Genomic DNA, 19192 nt, shown 5'->3' with positions numbered 1-19192 from the left:
AAAACAGTTACAGTAACAGTTTAGCTACATTCTGCCTAGAGCATGCAAGATAAATCCAATCTCACCACTTGCTGATTATTAGCTCATCCACAATGATCAGTGAAACAATGGATGATTCTGTCTACAGTTTCAGCAAATGACAATTAAAAAAAAACCACCTGAATGTCAATTTCACCTGGAACCATTGGTTCTGGGCATCATTAAGTTTGGTACAGATTTGAACAAAAGAATGGAATACAAAAGTGTAATGTCTTTAACATGAAGGCAATATTTTCCCAAAAGTGGCATGGAGAAGCCTCAATAAAACCATGATAGGAGGAAAGCTTTTCCAGTGATTAGTTCTTTCAGGCTGTTACAGTTATGTGTTGTGTATTGGCCTATGTGTTGTGTGGTTTTATGTTAAAAAGTGACAGTTTGCCTTAGAGAGCCAAGGTGAAGGTGGACTGCTGAGAGAGTGGGAGATGGACTAAGCATGTGCAGAAAATGATCTACAAATTTCTGGACTTGGACAATAAACCACCACTGGGGGTGCTGTGGAGTGGAAGAAGGCCCAGAGCATAAGTCATGGTCTGGAGGACAGTTTAGAATGTTGGGATTTCAAAAAGGATGAACATTGCGAAGGCACCCAGAAGGATCCGGAATAAGCCGTTGTTCCTCTCTCTGCAAGCAACACAAGACAACTTTGAATTTTGTGCTCTCTCTCTCTCTCAAAGGTCTTTTGGCTTCAGTTTACCAAACAAACTAAATTTTGTTTATGATCTTTGCTTCGGTTGAGATCGAAGTTTTGTGAGTCTTGTGTGTTTTGTGTCTTAAGTTTTTCTGTGGGCTGGTTAGAAATATAACTTAGACTTTAATTACATATGTTATATTTAGGCTGGAGAATTTATTAGTTTTATAGAGATTTGCATAGTAACCAGTGGACATTGTTATAAAAGGGTGGATTTTGAATTAAAGTTTGAAGGTGAATTTTTTGTTAATAAAGTAATTGTTCATCTTTACCCCTGTGTGATATGCCTTCTTTGTGGTTGCTGGTTTGATCTTGTAACACAGACACACAAGAATGGCTACAATTGTTACAACCAGGAAATCCTCATGACACTGTTCAGAACCCAATCGCTTCTTTAGCCGCTCATGAATGAAGAGAGCATTTTAAGTTCCCATTGTGTGCCTATTATGTTTGGGACTGATGAAGCACCTCATACACATAGTCATTGCATTTCTTTTGATATTTATATCATTCTGTTGCAGACTTCAACAGGTATTATAGCTCAAGGCTGCACCTGGTAATTGGAGTCAGGTGACTCAGGCAGTTGGATTTGAAAAGCTCAGAACAGCAGGAAACTGATTGGGTGATCCAGGTAACTTGTGACACAGGGTGGTATTAATTCACCAACTCAGCAGTGTAGAGAGATGGTACTTATTTTTTGTTGATTGGAGTTCCACACAGTACATGCAGCAGTGAGTAGGAGATTTACAATTAACTAGATTTTTTCCCTACACTTCCGTTTGTTCCACTTGATGTTCTGTCCTCATAAAATGATTAATTATTCCTCACTCACATTTTCATATGTTATTTTTTTTCCCTACTGGAGTCTTTTCACAATGGAATTAAGCAATGCAATTTGTTGATGGCTTTTGCCTCTTTCTGTAAATGACAATAACTTAAATTTACATTATAATTTTAACATTGGCAAAAACATCAAGTTCTTGGCTGCAGTAATAATCAATAAAAAACAATTTTGACTCTGAGGAAAAATTGTGACTTGTGAGAAAGAAGAAATGAAGATATATAACCTTAGAACCATAAAACATCACAGCACAGAGACCTTCTAGCCTGTGCCAAGCAATTATTCTGCCTCGTCCCACTGACCTGCACCCTGTCGTAAGGCTCCATATACCTCCCATCCATTTACCTACGTAAATTTTTCTTAAATGTAAAAATTCAGCCTACATTCACCACTTCAGCTGGCAGCTTGTTCCACACTCCCACTACGCTCTGTGTGATGAAGTTCCCCCTAATTTTAAGTTTTGATTTACAGCATGGTAAAATATCCTTTTGGCCCATGAGCCTGTGCTGCCAAATTTTACTCAATTGATCTACAACCTTAATGCACTTTGAATAATGGGAGGAAACCCATGAAGACACAGGGAGAACGTACAAACTTCTTACAGACAGCACTGGATTCAAACCCCAGTCACTGGCTCTGTTACAACATTGTGTTAACTGCCACACTATCTATGCCTAAACTTATCTCCTTTCACCCTTAACCAATATTCTCTGGTCTGTATCTCGCCTAATCTCAGCAGGAAAATGCCTACTTGCATTTAGTCTATCTATACTGCTCATAATTTTGTGTACCTCTATCAAATCTCCCCTCATTCTTCTATGCTCCAGGGAATAAAGTCCTAACCTATTTAAACTTTCCTTGTAACTTGGTTCCTGAAGTCCTGGCAACATCTTAATAATTTTTCTCTGTGCTTTTTCAAACTTATTGATATCATTCCTGTAGTTCCCTTAATTCCAGTAAAATTACCTCCAATAGTCTTGGTAACTTATCCAGCCTCATTAAACCCCATGTCAAATCCCTTGGTGTGATATTTGATTCCATGTTCAAGTTCGACAAACAAGTTATTGCAGTTGTAAAAGCTGGCTTTTTCCAGCTTCACACTATTGCCAAAATCAAATCATTCCTTTCTTTTAAAGATCTTAAGAAAGTTATCCATGCCCTTATATTCTCCCATTTAGACTATTCTAACTTTCTATATACTGGGATTAGTCAGTCTTCATTTTCCCATCTGCCACTGGTTCAGAATGTTGCATCCAGGTGCCAAGAAGAAGGACCATATTACTCTTATTCTGGCCTCCCTCCATTGGCTGCCAGTATGGCTCAGAATTAATTTTGAAGTTCTCCTGTTTGTCTATAAATGGACTAGCCCCCTCTTATATCATGGATCTCCTCACTCCTTCTTCCATTTCAAGACCCCCAGGTCGGCTAACTTGGGGCGCTTGGCTGTTCTGCGCTAAAATCATAAATTCAGAGGTGATCTGGTATTGTAGCCCCAAAACTATGGAACAATATTCCTCCTCCCTTTATCAAATCCACCTTTTTTTTCCCTTCCACCAATTCTCTTATAACCAGATTGAAAATGAACTGTTATTCACTAGCGTTACGAGTCGTCCTCCTGCACCCGATTGTTACCTTGTGTTCTAACCTCTCATATTCATTTTATTCTGTACTTTAAATAGTTGCCTAGTTGTGATGCCTTTTTGATCTATACAGCACTTGGGTCAAAGCAAGTTGTTTTAAATGTGCTTTATAAGTAAACAAACCTGAAATACTCCAAATTTGGCCTCACCAATGTCTTCTACAACTTTACCATTATCTCACCTCCTATAATCAATACTTTGATTTCTAAAGGCCAATGTGCCTTAAGCTCTCTTTACAACCCTATTCACCTGTGACGCCACTTTCAGGGAACTATGCATCTATATTCCCAGGTCCCTCTGTTCTACCGCACTCCTCAGTGCCCTATCATTTAGTGTGTACGTCCTTTCTTGGTTTGTCCTTCCAAAATGCAATACCTCATGCTTGTCTGCATTAAATTCCATCTGCCAGTTTGCAGCCCATTATTCCACTGGCCTAGATCCATCTGCAAGCTTTGAAAACCCTTTTCGCACTCTACTCATTAGTGTCATCTGCAAACTTGGTGATCAAATTTGCCACATTATCATTCAGATCATTGATAGAGATGACAAGCAACAATACTCCCAGCACCCTATCCATGAGGCAAATCAGTAGTCACAGGCCTCCAGACTGAGAAGCAATCATCTACCACCATTGTCTGGCTTCTCCCGTATAGTCAATGTCGAATCCAGCTGACTACGTCACCATGAATACCAAACATCCTGAAACTTCCTGACTAACCTCCCATGCGGGGCCTTGTCAAAGATCTTACTAAAGGCCATCCACAGCCTTTCCTTCATCATCATTTCTGGTATCTTCCTCGAAAAATTCAAAGATTGGTTAAACGTGACCTACCACGCACAAATCTATGTTGACTATCTCTAATCATTCTCTGGCTATCCAAATACTTATATATCTGATCTCTTAGGACACCTTCCAATAAATTATTTACTACTGACATTTATTGTATTGTAATAAAGACAATTCGAGATGACACAAAGTTTGTTTTCATCTGCTGTAAGACAGACAGATTCGTCATCAGCAGAAATTGCCTGAAGCACCTCTTGAGAGAAAGAAAAGCAAAAGAGAGTCCCCTCAGAGTTACTGTTTGTCCGTAGATTTGCCTCCAGCACTGCCGCAGCCCCTGCAGCCACACACAGTCCAGTCCAAACCTTCAGGAGCCTGTGCTCCAGATCTGAAACCTCTAGCATCATCAGAAACTCTTCAGCGCCCTTGGCACCCTCTCGCATCCCGGTTCCGATACCTGGTACCCCTTCAGCCAGTCTTGAGCCAGTCTCCAGCAGACCGCAGTCTAGTGTGGATTCTTTGATCAGCTTACCAGCCTATAATTTCCTGGGCTAGTTTTGGAGTATTTTTTTAAAAACCTTGATGAAAGAAGTTGGTTTTAAGTGAATCATCAAGGAGCATATGTATCTTTACTTCTTATGTTACTTAAAAGAAAGATCTCTGGATTTTTTGGTATGTTGCTTTTTGTGATTTTATTTAATACCTGATTTAGATCTTCCCAAAACTTTTCCACTTTCTCACATGCCCAAATTGCATGTACTGTTGTTCCCGTTTCCTTCTTACAGTGAAAACATCTATCTGATACTGTTGGGTCCCATTTATTTAACTTTTGGGGCATGGTGTATAGCCTGTGTAACCAATTATATTGTATCATGCGTAACCTCGTGTTTATTGTATTTCTCATAGTTCCAGAGCATAGCTTTTCCCATGTTTCATTCTTTATCTTTATGTTTAGATCTTGTTCCCACTTTTGTTTGGGTTTACAGCTTATTTCATCGTTCTCTTTCTCTTGCAGTTTGATGTACATATTTGTTATAAATCTTTTAATTATCATTGTGTCTGTAATCACATATTCAAAACTGCTTCTTGATGGAGCACAAAAAAGATTTATTATGATAGCCTTAGCTGTAGCAAAAAAATGCCAACCTGGAAATCAGAAGATAGTCTGAGAATACAGCAATGGTACATAGAAATGAATAAATGTATTCCATTGGAAAAAATAACATATAATTTAAGAAATAACATCACAGTATTCGAACAAATTTGGGATCCGTACATGGAACACAACAGAGAAGTCCTACTGCAGACCTCCACCCCCTAAAATGACAGAATGAGAAGAAGACAAAATGAACTGACCCAGTGTGTAAAAGTAGATGACACAATTTTCTTGTTTATTTTCATTGCGTGATGACGTTGTTTAATGGGTTTAATGTATTGTATGTGTTGAACGCTTAGTGGGTGGGGAGGGGGGGGGTGGGAAGGAGGGAGGGAAGGGGGAAAAGGGGAGAAAATGACACTGTGTATATTCAAGAGGTAAATGTTTATGTGTATTTTGATCAATATGGTTCATAGTGTGAAAAATAAAAAAAGAGCATATGTATCATTTGTCTGTATGTGTGTTATGTTTGCACACAGGTCCGGAAAACACTGTTTCATCAGGTTGCACTTGTGCAATTGGATTACAAATAAACTTGAAAGAGAGGCAGGACAGAGGAAAGTTCCAAAGCTCAGGCAGTTGAAGGTGCAGCCACCAGATGTGAAGCAACAAAAGTCAGAAATGGGCAAATGGACAGCATTGGCTGCATGGGTTGAAAGATATTACAGGGAAAGGGAGCAGTGAGGCCATGGAGGGCTTTGATAGTTAACGATAAAGATTTTAATATTGGGACCATAGCCAGATTGGGATCCACTGATCGGGGAGTACAGATTTATGGGTATGAGGTAAGAAACAGGCAGTCAAGTTTTGGTGAGGAAGTGTTTATGTAAAGTGTGACATGGGAAGGCTGACCAGGAGATTACTGTAAGAATTAATTCAAGAAATAATGAGGGAAGGATGAGGCTTCTATGATTTATTTTGACTCATCTGGATTAGTGTTTGGGCTTGTTACTCTGTTGTTTAATTCCAAGTATGTAAAGTCCACAAGGGACATTATGCACTTTGGCATTCACCTTCGCATTGTTTTATGTGCAACATGAGTTGAAACTGCCTGTCATCAGCACTTGTTAATTGCCTTCAACATTTCCTTTTTGGTTCACTGGATAACTTATTTCGAACAACTTTTTGTTGTTTCCAGTCTTTTAATGCAGCTGTTACACTGTTTATAATTAGACGGATTAACAGCCTGTTTACATAATGCAAGTGGGAATGAGCATGGCAAAGTGTCAAAACAATGGGGTGGAGGGAGTGAATGTTCTGCATTTCTTTCTGCACAAAGTCCCCAGGTTACGTCAGGCTTTTCTTTCTGAGAATTGTCTGTCTGCAGTTAATAAAACAAAAACACAGGGTCACAGGAACAGCTGTGATGGGAGAGGCGCCCCAGTCACTTCTACCCGACAGAGGATGCCTGCACCCGAGACCCCCATCCGTGCTGCCAGTTTCCCGGACACTGGGGCTGGATGTGAGCGGTGTCCACAGCTCTGGGGTTGATACCCCTGAGAGGACCTGTGTAGTTCGTGTTTTAAACCCCTGCTGCAGAGAATGAGAGAAATTTCTTCAGGGCAGAGCATTTAACATGTTCCTAGAAAGTACGTGATTGAATGGCTAGAGTTACCTTTGCAGCGCTCGGGTCTGGCCCCGTCCACAAGGGACTGCGTCCGCACTGAGGAGAAGCAGCAGGGGGAAAGAGCGGGCTGCGGGAGCCCGGTGCGCTGACGTCACTCCCATGAGCCAGCGCGGCGGGCGGGTGGGGTTTGCAGCATTGCGTCGGAAGCGCGGTTTTTTTTGAATAAACGGTCAGTGAAGCAGCTCGGTGCAGACGTGTCCCTTCGTAGCGAGGGCGTTGCAGGGGGTGATCCCCCCCCCCCCCGCGGAGGTTTCACCCGTTTGAGACCGACCGAGCACGCACGGGGTGTTCAGCGTCCCCTGAAGCTGCCGGCGACAAACCTGCCTCAGTCGCAGCCACTTCTGCTCCCGAGATCAGGCTCAGACGTCCCACGTTCTTCGATCGGAGAAACAACCCCCCAAGGTTTCTCCTGACGGGCAGCCATACGATCCCCAGCCGATGGGAGCCCACGCCTCCAACTGGAAGGGGCACACCTCCCTCCTGGCCGATTTCCACTTGCCGCTCGTCCCGAATGGCCACGATGGGGAACCTGCAGCCCGTCAGGGAGACCCCAATTTACGCGAGGGCAAGACGACTTCCCCAGGACAAGCTCCTCCTCGCCAAAACCGAGTTTGCCACCGTGGAGGTTTTGGGTATCATCCGCCGCTCGAACAGCCCTTGGGCCTCCCCACCCCCTACCTATGGTCCCCAAGAACTCTTAGGAGGGTGGTGCCTGTGTGGAGACGACCAGTGGTTAAATCACACCACAGGGCCAGATGTGCAAGATTTCGCTGCTCGGCTCCGGGGAACTCGGATCTTCTTCGAAGTCTATTTGGTTAAAGGATATAATCAGATCCCAGTGCACCTCAATGACACCCCAAAGACTGCCGTCATCACCCTGTTTGGACTCTTTGAATTCATGCCTATGCCTTTTGGCCTAAAAATTGCGGCCCAGACTTGTGGACGTGGTGACTCAGGACCCGGAGGGAATATTTGTCTATCGGGATGATATTCTCATCGCCAGTCCCAATGCAGGAACACACAGGGAACCCCTTTAGCAGCTCTTCGCCAAGCTTCAGGCTCATGGGTTAAATGCCAGTTTGGCCTGGACACCATCGATTTCACGGGACATCGTTTCACCAGATCGGGAGCCACGCCACCGCCCGACAAGGTAGAGGCCATCTGCAGTTTTCTCAAACCAACCTCTCTCAAGGGACTGCAGGAATTCGTAGGGATGGAGAACTTTTACCATCATTGCCTCCCAGGAGCACCAGCCATCATGCAACCACTATTTGACCTCATCAAAAGTGGTGAGGAGACTCCGAGGCACTCCAGGCTTTAGACGCAACCATAACAGCACTATCTGAAGCCACTTTCATGGCCCACCCAGACCCAGTCTCCCCGTGGTCATTGACAACGGACACCTTTGACAGAGCAGTTGGCGCAGTACTGCAGCAGTGGGTTGATGAACAATGGAAGCCACTTGCTTTTTTCAGCAAGCACCTGACGCCACCCGAACTCAAGTACAGCACTTTTGATCGGGAGCTGCTAGCTCTGTACCTGGCCATACGCCATTTTAGGTGCATCCTAGAAGGCCGGGTATTCACGGCATACACAGACCAGAAACCACTGGTGCAAGTGCTGGGGAAGATCTCGGACCCATGATCGGCCAGACGGCAATGCCACTTTTCCTATATCTCAGAATTTACTATAGACATCCGACATGTTGCAAGGACGTCCAATGTAGTAGCAGATGCACTTTCACGCCCAACAATCTCCGAGGTTACGGGTGGTATCGACATGGCCCAACTCACCAGGGACCAAGCCAAGGATGCAGACACACAGGCCAATCACGTGGCCATCACAGGATGGCAGATATGGGAGTTTGTCCCAGAACTAGGAGGTCCACTACTCCTTTGCGACATGTCCACTGGGCGTCTGAGGTCCATCCCTCCTGCTGTTGGGAGACACCAGGTTTTCAACCAAGTCCATGGACTTTTGCACCCATCCATCAGGTCAACAGCCCGCCTCGTCTCAGATTACTTCATATGGCATGGTCTACGCCGTGAAGTCTCTCTCTGGGCGAAGACCTGCATACAATGTCAAAGTGTCAACATCAAGGCACCGTTACAACCCTTCCCACCTACAGAAAACAGATTCCACCATATCCGCATGGACATTGTAGGACCACTGCAAGTCAACCAAGGGATGAGGTACCTGTTTCACAAGCGAGCATTTATATCGCGGTGGGTCGCTTGTTTCGGCATCCCCTCACATATTATCTCTGACCGAGGAGCCCAATTCACCTCCTCCCTGTGCTCAACACGATCAAAATTCTGTGGTAGCCAGTTACACCACACCCCCTAGCAAATGGACTGGTGGAATGCTTTCATCGCCACTCTGAAACCTCGAATCCAGGGGCTGAACTGCACAGCATCCAAAGAAGGCCTCACCACCTCGTTGGCCGAGATAGTCCATGGGACGCCACTTGCCATTCCAGGTGACCTCCATTTCAGGTCCACTGAACCTCAACCTGCATGAACGACATGCAGCATTTAAGGGACAGCACGGCCAACCCACTCCCGCACCCTACTACCACACGGCATGCCACCCTGCCACACTCCAGAAGATTTGAAAACTACGTATTTTGTATTAGTCAGGAGGGGCCAGCCAGGAACCCCTTTACAATTCCTTTATGATGGATCTTTTAAAGTGCTTAAGAGGGATAAGGTGGATTTTACTCCGGACGTTGGAGGTAGACAGGACATGTTCACTATGGACCGTTTGAAACAGTCCCATTTAGGCTCCATGGACCTTTCCCTGCTCCTCGATCGAGGCAATGTGGCTGCCCTCCTAAAGACTCGAAAACAAAGTGTGTGAGAACTGTTTGTGATTCTGGGGTGGGGGGGGGGTGGAATGGTGTAGTGGTCTGGTCTGGCCCCATACAAGGGGCTGAATCGCCACAGCATAAAAAGGCACAGGGACTGCCTCCAACTGAGGAGAAGTGCCAGGGTTAAAGAGTGGACTGCGGGGAGCAAGCGCCGCTCCTGAGACTGCGCTGATGTCATTCCCTTGAGCCAGCGCGGCGGGTGGGGGTTTTTGCAGCATTGCTTTTGTAGCGCAGTCTGTTTGAATTACTTAGTTGAGGTACTTAGTTGAGTTGGAAAATGGGGCTTGTGACGGTTGCCGGATTGGCTAGGATGGTGGAGGTGGGAAACTGAGGCCCTGGAGAACTGGGGGGAGGGTTGTACCTGTTGGCTAGTTCGGGGGGTGGATGGCGTAGAAGGCAAACGTGCAATTCCACCCATCACAAGCTAGTCTTTTAAATACCCATTTTTAAAACTAGTATTTATTATTATTGGAATACTAGAGGGCTATAATGGCTACTAATGTGAAAAGAAAATGAAAGCTTAATTACAGAAGAAATTGCCTTTCAAGAGTGCCGAGGAATTGAGGCCTACCTATCCAGTTGAAACCATGGAGTCATCAGTGGGAATCCCAGGCTCAGAGGACTCCTGCCTGGTTAAGTATGACGGCGGCACCGATCCTACCTCCGAAAGATGGTGCCAGCTTGACGATAAGCTCGGCCGGCATTGATCCGCGTGCCCGTGAAGTCGGGCGGTCCGGCCAAGAGAGGGGCGCTCGAGCTCGCAATGTTGTCAGGTGGGCCAGGGATGCGCAGTGATGTGTTGGAGGATGCACCTGCGCAGTTGATGGTCCTACTGGGCATGCGCCGCACCGGAAGAGGGCCAGCAGTACCTGCAGAAGAAGAAGATTTACCTTTACTGGGCAGCACACAAGAACAAATGGAGGTGGAGACCAGGGAAGGTAGGCCTCAAAGGGAGGTGATGGAGTCCGGAATGGAATTTATGTGTGCTGTTTTGGAATGGATTGCCTACTCAATGGACAGTATGTTTAAACAGATGTCTCGAGGATTCCTGTATGTAACAACTAAAATGAGCACTATGTGTGAAGACGTGACAAATATAAAGCAAGATATGTCTGTAGTTAAAAGTGATGTTAATAGATGTATAAAATCAGTGATACAGTACAGGGTAATTTAAAAAAATTGAAGCAGCTTTTTTTGGATTGTAATGGAAAAAGTGGAAGATCCTGTTGTGGATTGGGGAGTTCAGAAGAAAGAATTATTGAAGAAAATTGATTCATTGGAAAATCAAAGTCGGAGGAATAATGTGAAAATAGTGGGTCTTCCAGAAGATATTGAAGGTTCTGATCTGATAATTTTGTTAAAGAAATTGATTCCTGAGATGTTGGGCAAAGAGTTTTTTCCCAGAATGTTTGGAGGTGGATCGAGCACATAGGAAGAAGCTGTTTCCGGGACAATCGCCACGGACGGTTTTAATTAGTTGTTTGAAATATCAAAATAGAGAAATGATATTACGACTGACGGTGCAAAAGGCCCGACAACATCAATCTCCAATAATGACTCAAAATGATAGAGTATTTTTTAATGCAGATTTGAGTCAAGAAATTATTAGGTGACATCGGGAGTTTAATTCAGCTAAAGAAGTATTGTGGCGGAAGGGTTATAAATTTGCTTTTCACTTCTCTGCAGTGTTTAAATTTTTTTATGGTAATTTTCAATCTCAATTTTTTGAAAATGACCATGATGCATTAATTTTTGCCAATTCGTTGCCAGATTTGCAAGGAAATGGCCGATCTCCATTGTTGTCACCTAAAAGAAGGGCAAATAAGAATGGAAAGAAAAAAGAGCTGACACAAAGTCTTCCTGAAATTGAAGATCTGGAACAATCATTGGGACTGGAATCACTGTGTTGAATATATTTACCGTTTTTGATTATCTTTAATTGAATAATGTATGTATGTCTGGCTGGGGGGTGGGGTGGGGTGGATGGCACTGAAATCTTTGACAGCCATCTGCTGCTAGTGGGGTTTACCACACCCAGACTTTTAGGGTGTTACTACCTTTGGGTGGTTTTTTTTAAGGGGTGATTTTTTCTTAATTTTTTTTTCTTGACATTTTATAGGGGAGGGATTGTGTTTTTAAGGATTTATAAGGGGAACGGTATTTAATAGTGTGTGAGGCCCCGGTCCGGGCAGAGAGTGGGAGGCGGCGGCCCCAGTCCGGGCACAGGGAGAGCAGCGGTGGCCCCGGCCCCGGTCCGGGCGAAGGGTAGGCGGCGGTGGCCCCGGCCTCGGTCGAGTGAGGCAGGCGGAGGCCCTGGTCCGGGCAGAGAGTGGGAGGCGGCGACCCCAGTCCGGGCACAGAGAGAGCAGTGGCGGCCCCGGTCCGGGCGAAGGGTAGGCTGCGGCGGCCCCGATCCGGGCAGGAGCAAGGGGGAGACGGCGGCCCCGGCCTCGGTTGAGTGAGGCAGGCGGAGGCCCCGGTCCGGGCAGAGAGTTGGGGACGGAGGCCCCGGTCCGGGCAGAGAGTTGGAGGCGGCGGCCCCAGTCCGGGCACAGAGAGAGCTGCAGCGGCCTCGGCCCCGGTCCGGGCAGTATGGACCGACCTAGGAGGGGATGCAGGCCCCTCCAGCCCGGGTAAGAAACCTGCATAGGAGAAGGCCACTCCGATATAAAACCTACGACCCAAGGACCTTGCTGCCACGTCCCAGCTTGCTTGGCCACGGCACACGAACCATGGGTGTAAAGGGTGGAGCCAGTACTGCGCGCACTGCACTCCACCTAAAAGCTCCCTTGCGCAGGCCCGAGGACAGGTCCACGTCCTCCCCCTCCACGTCCTCCCCCTCAAAAGATGCTCACAAACTCAAGCTAGCATGCTGGAACATCAGAACCATGCTAGACAAGGCTGATAGCCACCAACCTGAATGTCGGTCTGCACTCATTGCACATGAACTCCTCAGACTTGACGTCGACATAGCCGGTCTCAGTGAAGTCCGCCTGGCAGATGTAGGCAGCCTCCAAGAACGTGGCGCGGGCTACACACTCTACTGGTCTGGCAAGCCTTCGGATAAACGACGCCTATCTGGTGTAGGCTTCATGGTCAAGAACTTCATTGCCTCCAAACTCGAAAACCTTCCGACAGGCCACTCGGACCGAATCATGTCCATGCGACTCTCCCTTCAAAACAAGCGTTGCATCACCCTCATCAGTGTCTATGCTCCAACTCTCCAGGCGGAACCAGCAGAAAAGGACAAGTTCTACACTGACCTGCGCAACCTCATCCAACGCAACCCTACAGCCGACAAGGTTGTCATCCTTGGCGACTTCAACGCTCGCGTCGGCAAAGACTCAGAAACCTGGCCAGGAATCCTGGGCAAGCATGGCGTCGGCAAGTGCAATGACAATGGGCGCCTCCTGTTGGAGCTCTGCGCAGAACAGCGGCTCGTCATTACAAACCCCCTTTTTCAGCAGAGGGACAGCCTTAAGACTACCTGGATGCATCCCTGATCCAAACACTGGCATCTCCTGGACTACATCCTGGTGCGAGAAAGTGACAAACGAGATGTGCTCCACACCAGGGTCATGCCCAGCGCAGAATGCCACACTGACCACCGGCTGGTTCGCTGCAAGCTCAAACTTCACTTCAAGCCAAAGCCCAGGAACAGTAAAGCCCCCAGAAAGAGGTTCAATATTGGAAACCTGCAGTCAGACGAAGCGAGAGGAAACTTCCAGGCAAACCTCAAAGCAAAGCTCGACGATGCAACCCGCCTCACGGACCCGTCCCCTGAAACCCTCAGGGATCAGTTGAAGACTACCATACTGCAATCCACTGAAGAGGTACTGGGCTTCTCCTCCAGGAAAAACAAGGACTGGTTCGACGAAAACAGCCAGGAAATCCAGGAGATGCTGGCAAAGAAGCGAGCTGCCCACCAGGCTCACTTTACAAAGCCGTCCTGTCCAGAGAAGAAACGAGCCGTCACGCATGCAGCCATCTTCAGCGCAAACTCCGGGAGATCCAAAATGAGTGGTGGACTAGCCTCACCAAACGAACCCAGCTCAGCGCGGACATTGGCGACTTCAGGGGTTTCTACGAGGCTCTAAAGGCTGTGTACGGCCCCTCACCCCAAGTCCAAAGCCTGCTGCGCAGCTCAGACGGCAAAGTCCTCCTCAGCGACAAGATCTCCATCCTCAACCGATGGTCAGAATGCTTCCAATCTCTTTTCAGTGCCAACCGCTCAGTCCAAGATTCTGCCCTGCTCCAGCTCCCTCAACAGCCCCTAAGGCTAGATCTGGATGAGGTCCTCACCCAGGATGAGACATATAAGGCAATCAAACAACTGAAAAGTGGCAAAGCAGCAGGTATGGATGGAATCCCCCCAGAGGTCTGGAAGGCTGGCGGCAAAACTCTGCATGCCAAACTGCATGAGTTTTTCAAGCTTTGTTGGGAACAAGGAAAACTGCCTCAGGACCTTCGTGATGCCACCATCATCACCCTGTACAAAAACAAAGGCGAGAAATCAGACTGCTCAAACTACAGGGGAACCACGCTGCTCTCCATTGCAGGCAAAATCTTCGCTAGGATTCTACTAAATAGAATAATACCTAGTGTCGCCGAGAATATTCTCCCAGAATCACAGTGCGGCTTTCGCGCAAACAGAGGAACTACTGACATGGTCTTTGCCCTCAGACAGCTCCAAGAAAAGTGCAGAGAACAAAACAAAGGACTCTACATCACCTTTGTTGACCTCACCAAAGCCTTCGACACCGTGAGCAGGAAAGGGCTTTGGCAAATACTAGAGCGCATTGGATGTCCCCCAAAGTTCCTCAACATGATAATCCAACTGCACGAAAACCAACAAGGTCGGGTCAGATACAGCAATGAGCTCTCTGAACCCTTCTCCATTAACAATGGCGTGAAGCAAGGCTGTGTTCTCGCACCAACCCTCTTTTCAATCTTCTTCAGCATGATGCTGAACCAAGCCATGAAAGACCTCAACAATGAAAACGCTGTTTACATCCGGTACCGCACGGTTGGCAGTCTCTTCAATCTGAGGCGCCTGCAAGCTCACACCAAGACACAAGAGAAACTTGTCGTAAACTACTCTTTGCAGACGATGCCGCTTTAGTTGCCCATTCAGAGCCAGCTCTTCAGCGCTTGACGTCCTGTTTTGCGGAAACTGCCAAAATGTTTGGCCTGGAAGTCAGCCTGAAGAAAACGGAGGTCCTCCATCAGCCAACTCCCCACCATGACTACCAGCCCCCCCACATCTCCATCGGGCACACAAAACTCAAAACGGTCAACCAGTTTACCTATCTCGGCTGCACCATTTCATCAGATGCAAGGATCGACAACGAGATAGACAACCGACTCGTCAAAGCAAATAACGTCTTTGGAATACTACACAAAAGAGTCTGGAAAAACAACCAACTGAAAAACCTCACAAAGATAAGCGTATACAGAGCCGTTGTCATACCCACACTCCTGTTCGGCTCTGAATCATGGGTCCTCTACCGGCATCACCTACGGCTACTAGAACGCTTCCACCAGCGTGGTCTCCGCTCCATCATCAACATCCATTGGAGCGCTTTCATCCCTAACGTCGAAGTACTCGAGATGGCAGAGGTCGACAGCATCGAGTCCACGCTGCTGAAAATCCAGCTGCGCTGGGTGGGTCACGTCTCCAGAATGGAGGACCATCGCCTTTCCAAGATCGTGTTATATGGCGAGCTCTCCACTGGCCACCGTGACAGAGGTGCACCAAAGAAAAGGTACAAGGACTGCCTAAAGAAATCTCTTGGTGCCTGCCACATTGACCACCGCCAGTGGGCTGATATCGCCTCAAACCATGCATCTTGGCGCCTCACAGTTTGGCGGGCAGCAACCTCCTTTGAAGAAGACCGCAGAGCCCACCTCACTGACAAAAGGCAAAGGAGGAAAAACCCAACACCCAACCCCAACCAACCAATTTTCCCCTGCAGCCACTGCAAGCGTGTCTGCCTGTCCCGCATCGGACTTGTCAGCCACAAACGAGCCTGCAGCTGATGTGGACTTTTTACCCCCTCCATAAATCTTCGTGCGCGAAGCCAAGCCAAAGTAGAAAGATATTGTTAGTGTGTAGAAATGTCTAATTTGAAATTTGCAACTTTTAATGTTCAGGGGTTGAATAATACAATTAAGCAGAAATGAGGTTTGGCCTATATTAAAAAAATGAAAGTTGACATTGGTTTTTTGCATGAAACACACTTGACTGAAAAAGAACACTTGAAATTGAAAGGAGATTGGTCATGTGTTTTCTTCTTTTAATTCTAAGGCGAGAGGTGTAGCGATTTTAATTCATAAGAGTTTGCCTTTTTAATTACAATCTTTGGAGAGAAATGCTGGGAGAGTTTTGAGGGTGAATTGTGAAATTTTTGCTGAATCTTGAACTTTATTTAATGTTTATGCACCTAATATAGATGATGAATGTTTTATTTCAGAAGCTTTTTTTGTTGTTAAATCAGGCCAATGCAAATATCTTAGTTGGGGGAGACTTCAACTGTGTTTTGGACTCTTTATTGGATAGATGTCCAAAAAGTATAAGGAAATCAAAGATGGCGATAAAAATTGGGGCTTTGATGAAAGATTTAAATTTGGTGGATATTTGGAGAAGAGTTAATCCTACGGAAAAGATTTTTCTTTTTATTCTCCTCCGCATGATTCTTTTTCCAGAATAGATTTTCTTTTGATATCGGCACATTTACAGGGTAGAGTATTACAGGCTGAGTATAAAAGTAGGTTTATATCGGATCATTCTTTATTGTTTTTTTCTTATGTAAGTTCGGAAGTGGTACGTTCATCTTTATAGATGGAGATTCAACACAATGTTACAGAAAAAAATGGAGTTTGTTACTTTTGTTAAAGAACAGATTACTTTGTTTTGGCTGAGAATGTTAATTCTGTAGATAGTCGTTTTGTATTATGGGATGCTTTGAAAACTTATTTAAGAGGGCAGATTATTAGTTATACTACAAGAAGAAACAATATATGGCAGAGAGTTTAGAGTTGGAGAAACAAATTGCTGAGTTAGAGAAGGAATTTCAGAAAGATGTGACAGAAGATTTAAAAAAAAGCGGCTCTGGCAAACTTGAAATTATGTTATAATACATCACAAACTTATCAATTTGAATGTTTAATTAATTGATCTAAGCAGTGTTAGTATGAATTGGGTGAGAGGGCACATAAGGTACTTGCATGGCAATTAAAAATGGAACAGGTTTCACGGACTATTAATGCTGTTAAAAAGAATTCAATAGTTACCTATAAACCTCAGAAAATTAATGACCAGTTAATTTTACCAAAAATTATATACTGAGGGGAAACATGATAATTATTCTATTGAATCTTATTTATCTAAATTAATGTTACTGGTATTAGGGGAGGAAGATGTTATGGAATTGGAATCTCCATTTACAGATTTTGAGATTAAGCAGGCTATACAGGAGATGCCAAATGGAAAGTCACTGGGGGAATAATGGATTCTTTGTAGAATTTTATAATTTTTTTTATGAAGACTTATCTTCTGTGTTTGGGGATGTATTACAACAAATAACTGAAGAACAGGTGCTACCAGAATCTTGTTCAAGTGCATTAATTACTGTAATTCTGAAAAAAAGATAGAGATACATTGAAAGTGTCTTCGTATAGACCTATTTCTTTATTGAATGTAGATTATAAAATTATAGCAAAAGTGTTAGCAAACTGGCTTGCTAGGTACTTACCTAAGTTGATACATATTGATCAAACAGGTTTTATTAAGAATAGCAATGCATCAGATAATATTCTTTGATTGATAACTTTGATCAATGCATATCGAAAGCAGCCCAACCACGAGACGCAGAAAAAGCCTTTTGATAGGGTTGAATTAGATTTTTTATTTAAGGTGTTAGAGAAGTTTAAATTTGGACCTTTTTTATTGGTTGGGTTAAAGCTTTATATACAAACCCAATTGCTAGGGTGGTGACAAATGGTCAAGTTTCCTTACCATTTAAATTGACACGTTCATCCCAGCAAGGGTGTCCATTGCCACCAGCCTTGTTTGCATTGGCTATTGAACTGTAAGCTCAGACAATAAGACAGAATGAAAAGATGAGAGTTATGGATGAGGAATATAAGATTAATCTATTTGCAAATGATGTTTTGATATACTTGACAGATCCAAAACAGTCATTGTTACATTTGCAGAAATGTTTATTACAATTTGAAAAATTATCTGGATATAAAGTTAATTGGGATAAGAGTGAAATTTTGCTAGTTGGAGAGGGTGATTATTCAGAGTATAAAAATATTATAAAATTGAAATAGTCTGATAAAATTAAATATTTAGGAATAACTGTAAATGCTGATTATCAATCATTATATAAGTTAAATTATGTTTCTTTATTAAAACAGATTAAAGCAGATTTAATTAAATGGAAAGACCTTCCGTTAATTTTAATTGGTTGAGAAAATTGTATTAAGATAAACACTTTTCCTCAAATCCAATATTTATTTCAATGATACCATGTTCCCTTTCAAAGGGTTTTTTTTTGTCAGGATTTAAATAAAATTGTGAGGGAATTCTTATGGAAAGGTAAATTACAGTGGGTAGCATTGTATAAACTTGCATGCAAATATGCGTTGGGTGGACTTCAGTTACCTCATTTTCAAAATTATTATGAAGCAGCTCAGTTGAAATTTATTAGTAGATTGATGGATTTGGACCAACTTCCAAGTTGGGCGGAAGTGAAGATGACTTGTATTTCAGAAGTTGAGGTGCATCAATTTATATTTCGATGGAATATGAATTTGTTGTGGGACTATAATATGTTGGAATTAAAACATTTGTTAAAGGTATGGACTAGAAGAAATAAGGTTTTAGGATCAAAAGTTAAATTATCAATTTTAATTCCATTATATAATAATTAGCTTATTCCTTTTTCAATGTTTAATAATCATTTAAAGAGTTGGGATTCTAGTGTATAAAGATATTGCAGGATTGTTTTGAGGAAGGACAACTTTCTTTTAATGAATTGAGGGAATAATTTGACATTTCTGTAAATTCTTTGTTTATTATCAACTTAGAGCTTTGGTAAAAGATATGTATGGTAAAGAGATGATTCTATCTGTATTGACGAAATTTGAATCTTTGATTTCCTCTACACCAAAAAAGGGTTATATTTCAGTTATGTATCAAGTGTTACAAGATATTATGGATAAATTGGAATGGGAGAAGTCTAAGCTTAAATAGGAAAATAATTTAAACTTTATTTTTCCGGAAGATAATTGGGTGGATATGTGTTATGATTGACGAATGTACGATATGGAATGGTTAACTGTAATTTTTTACATCAGTTATATTTAACTCTGGAGAAACTGAAAAAAATGGTATTAGTAATTTGGATTCTTGTTTTAGATGTGGTTTATGTACTGGAACTTTTTTACATGCTGGTTGGTCTTGTGTTAAAGTACAATCATTTTGGGAAGAAATTAGGTTAATTTTGGAAAAATTATGTAATATTATGGAACCATTAGAC

General features: G+C 43.9%; 1 protein-coding gene across 1 annotated transcript; it reads left to right on the top strand.

The window, feature by feature from the left end:
• The first annotated feature begins 7029 nt into the window (after positions 1–7029).
• On the top strand, positions 7030–14250 carry LOC138740092 (craniofacial development protein 2-like). Its single transcript, XM_069892511.1, has 2 exons — positions 7030–9626; positions 11415–14250. Exon 2 carries the CDS (start codon positions 12257–12259, stop codon positions 13145–13147), a length of 891 nt encoding a protein of 296 aa, XP_069748612.1. The 5' UTR covers positions 7030–9626; positions 11415–12256; the 3' UTR covers positions 13148–14250.
• The last annotated feature ends 4942 nt before the right edge of the window (positions 14251–19192 follow it).

Source organism: Narcine bancroftii, chromosome 1 (assembly GCF_036971445.1).
Source record: "Narcine bancroftii isolate sNarBan1 chromosome 1, sNarBan1.hap1, whole genome shotgun sequence".
Taxonomy (NCBI): domain Eukaryota; kingdom Metazoa; phylum Chordata; class Chondrichthyes; order Torpediniformes; family Narcinidae; genus Narcine; species Narcine bancroftii.
Note: the sequence above shows the minus strand (reverse complement) of the source record. Positions and strands in the feature narration are given on the sequence as shown.

Coding starts and splice junctions, on each gene's coding strand:
- LOC138740092 (XM_069892511.1), top strand. CDS start 12,257: ATGCAGGCCCCTCCAGCCCGGGTAAGAAACCTGCATAGGAGAAGGCCA.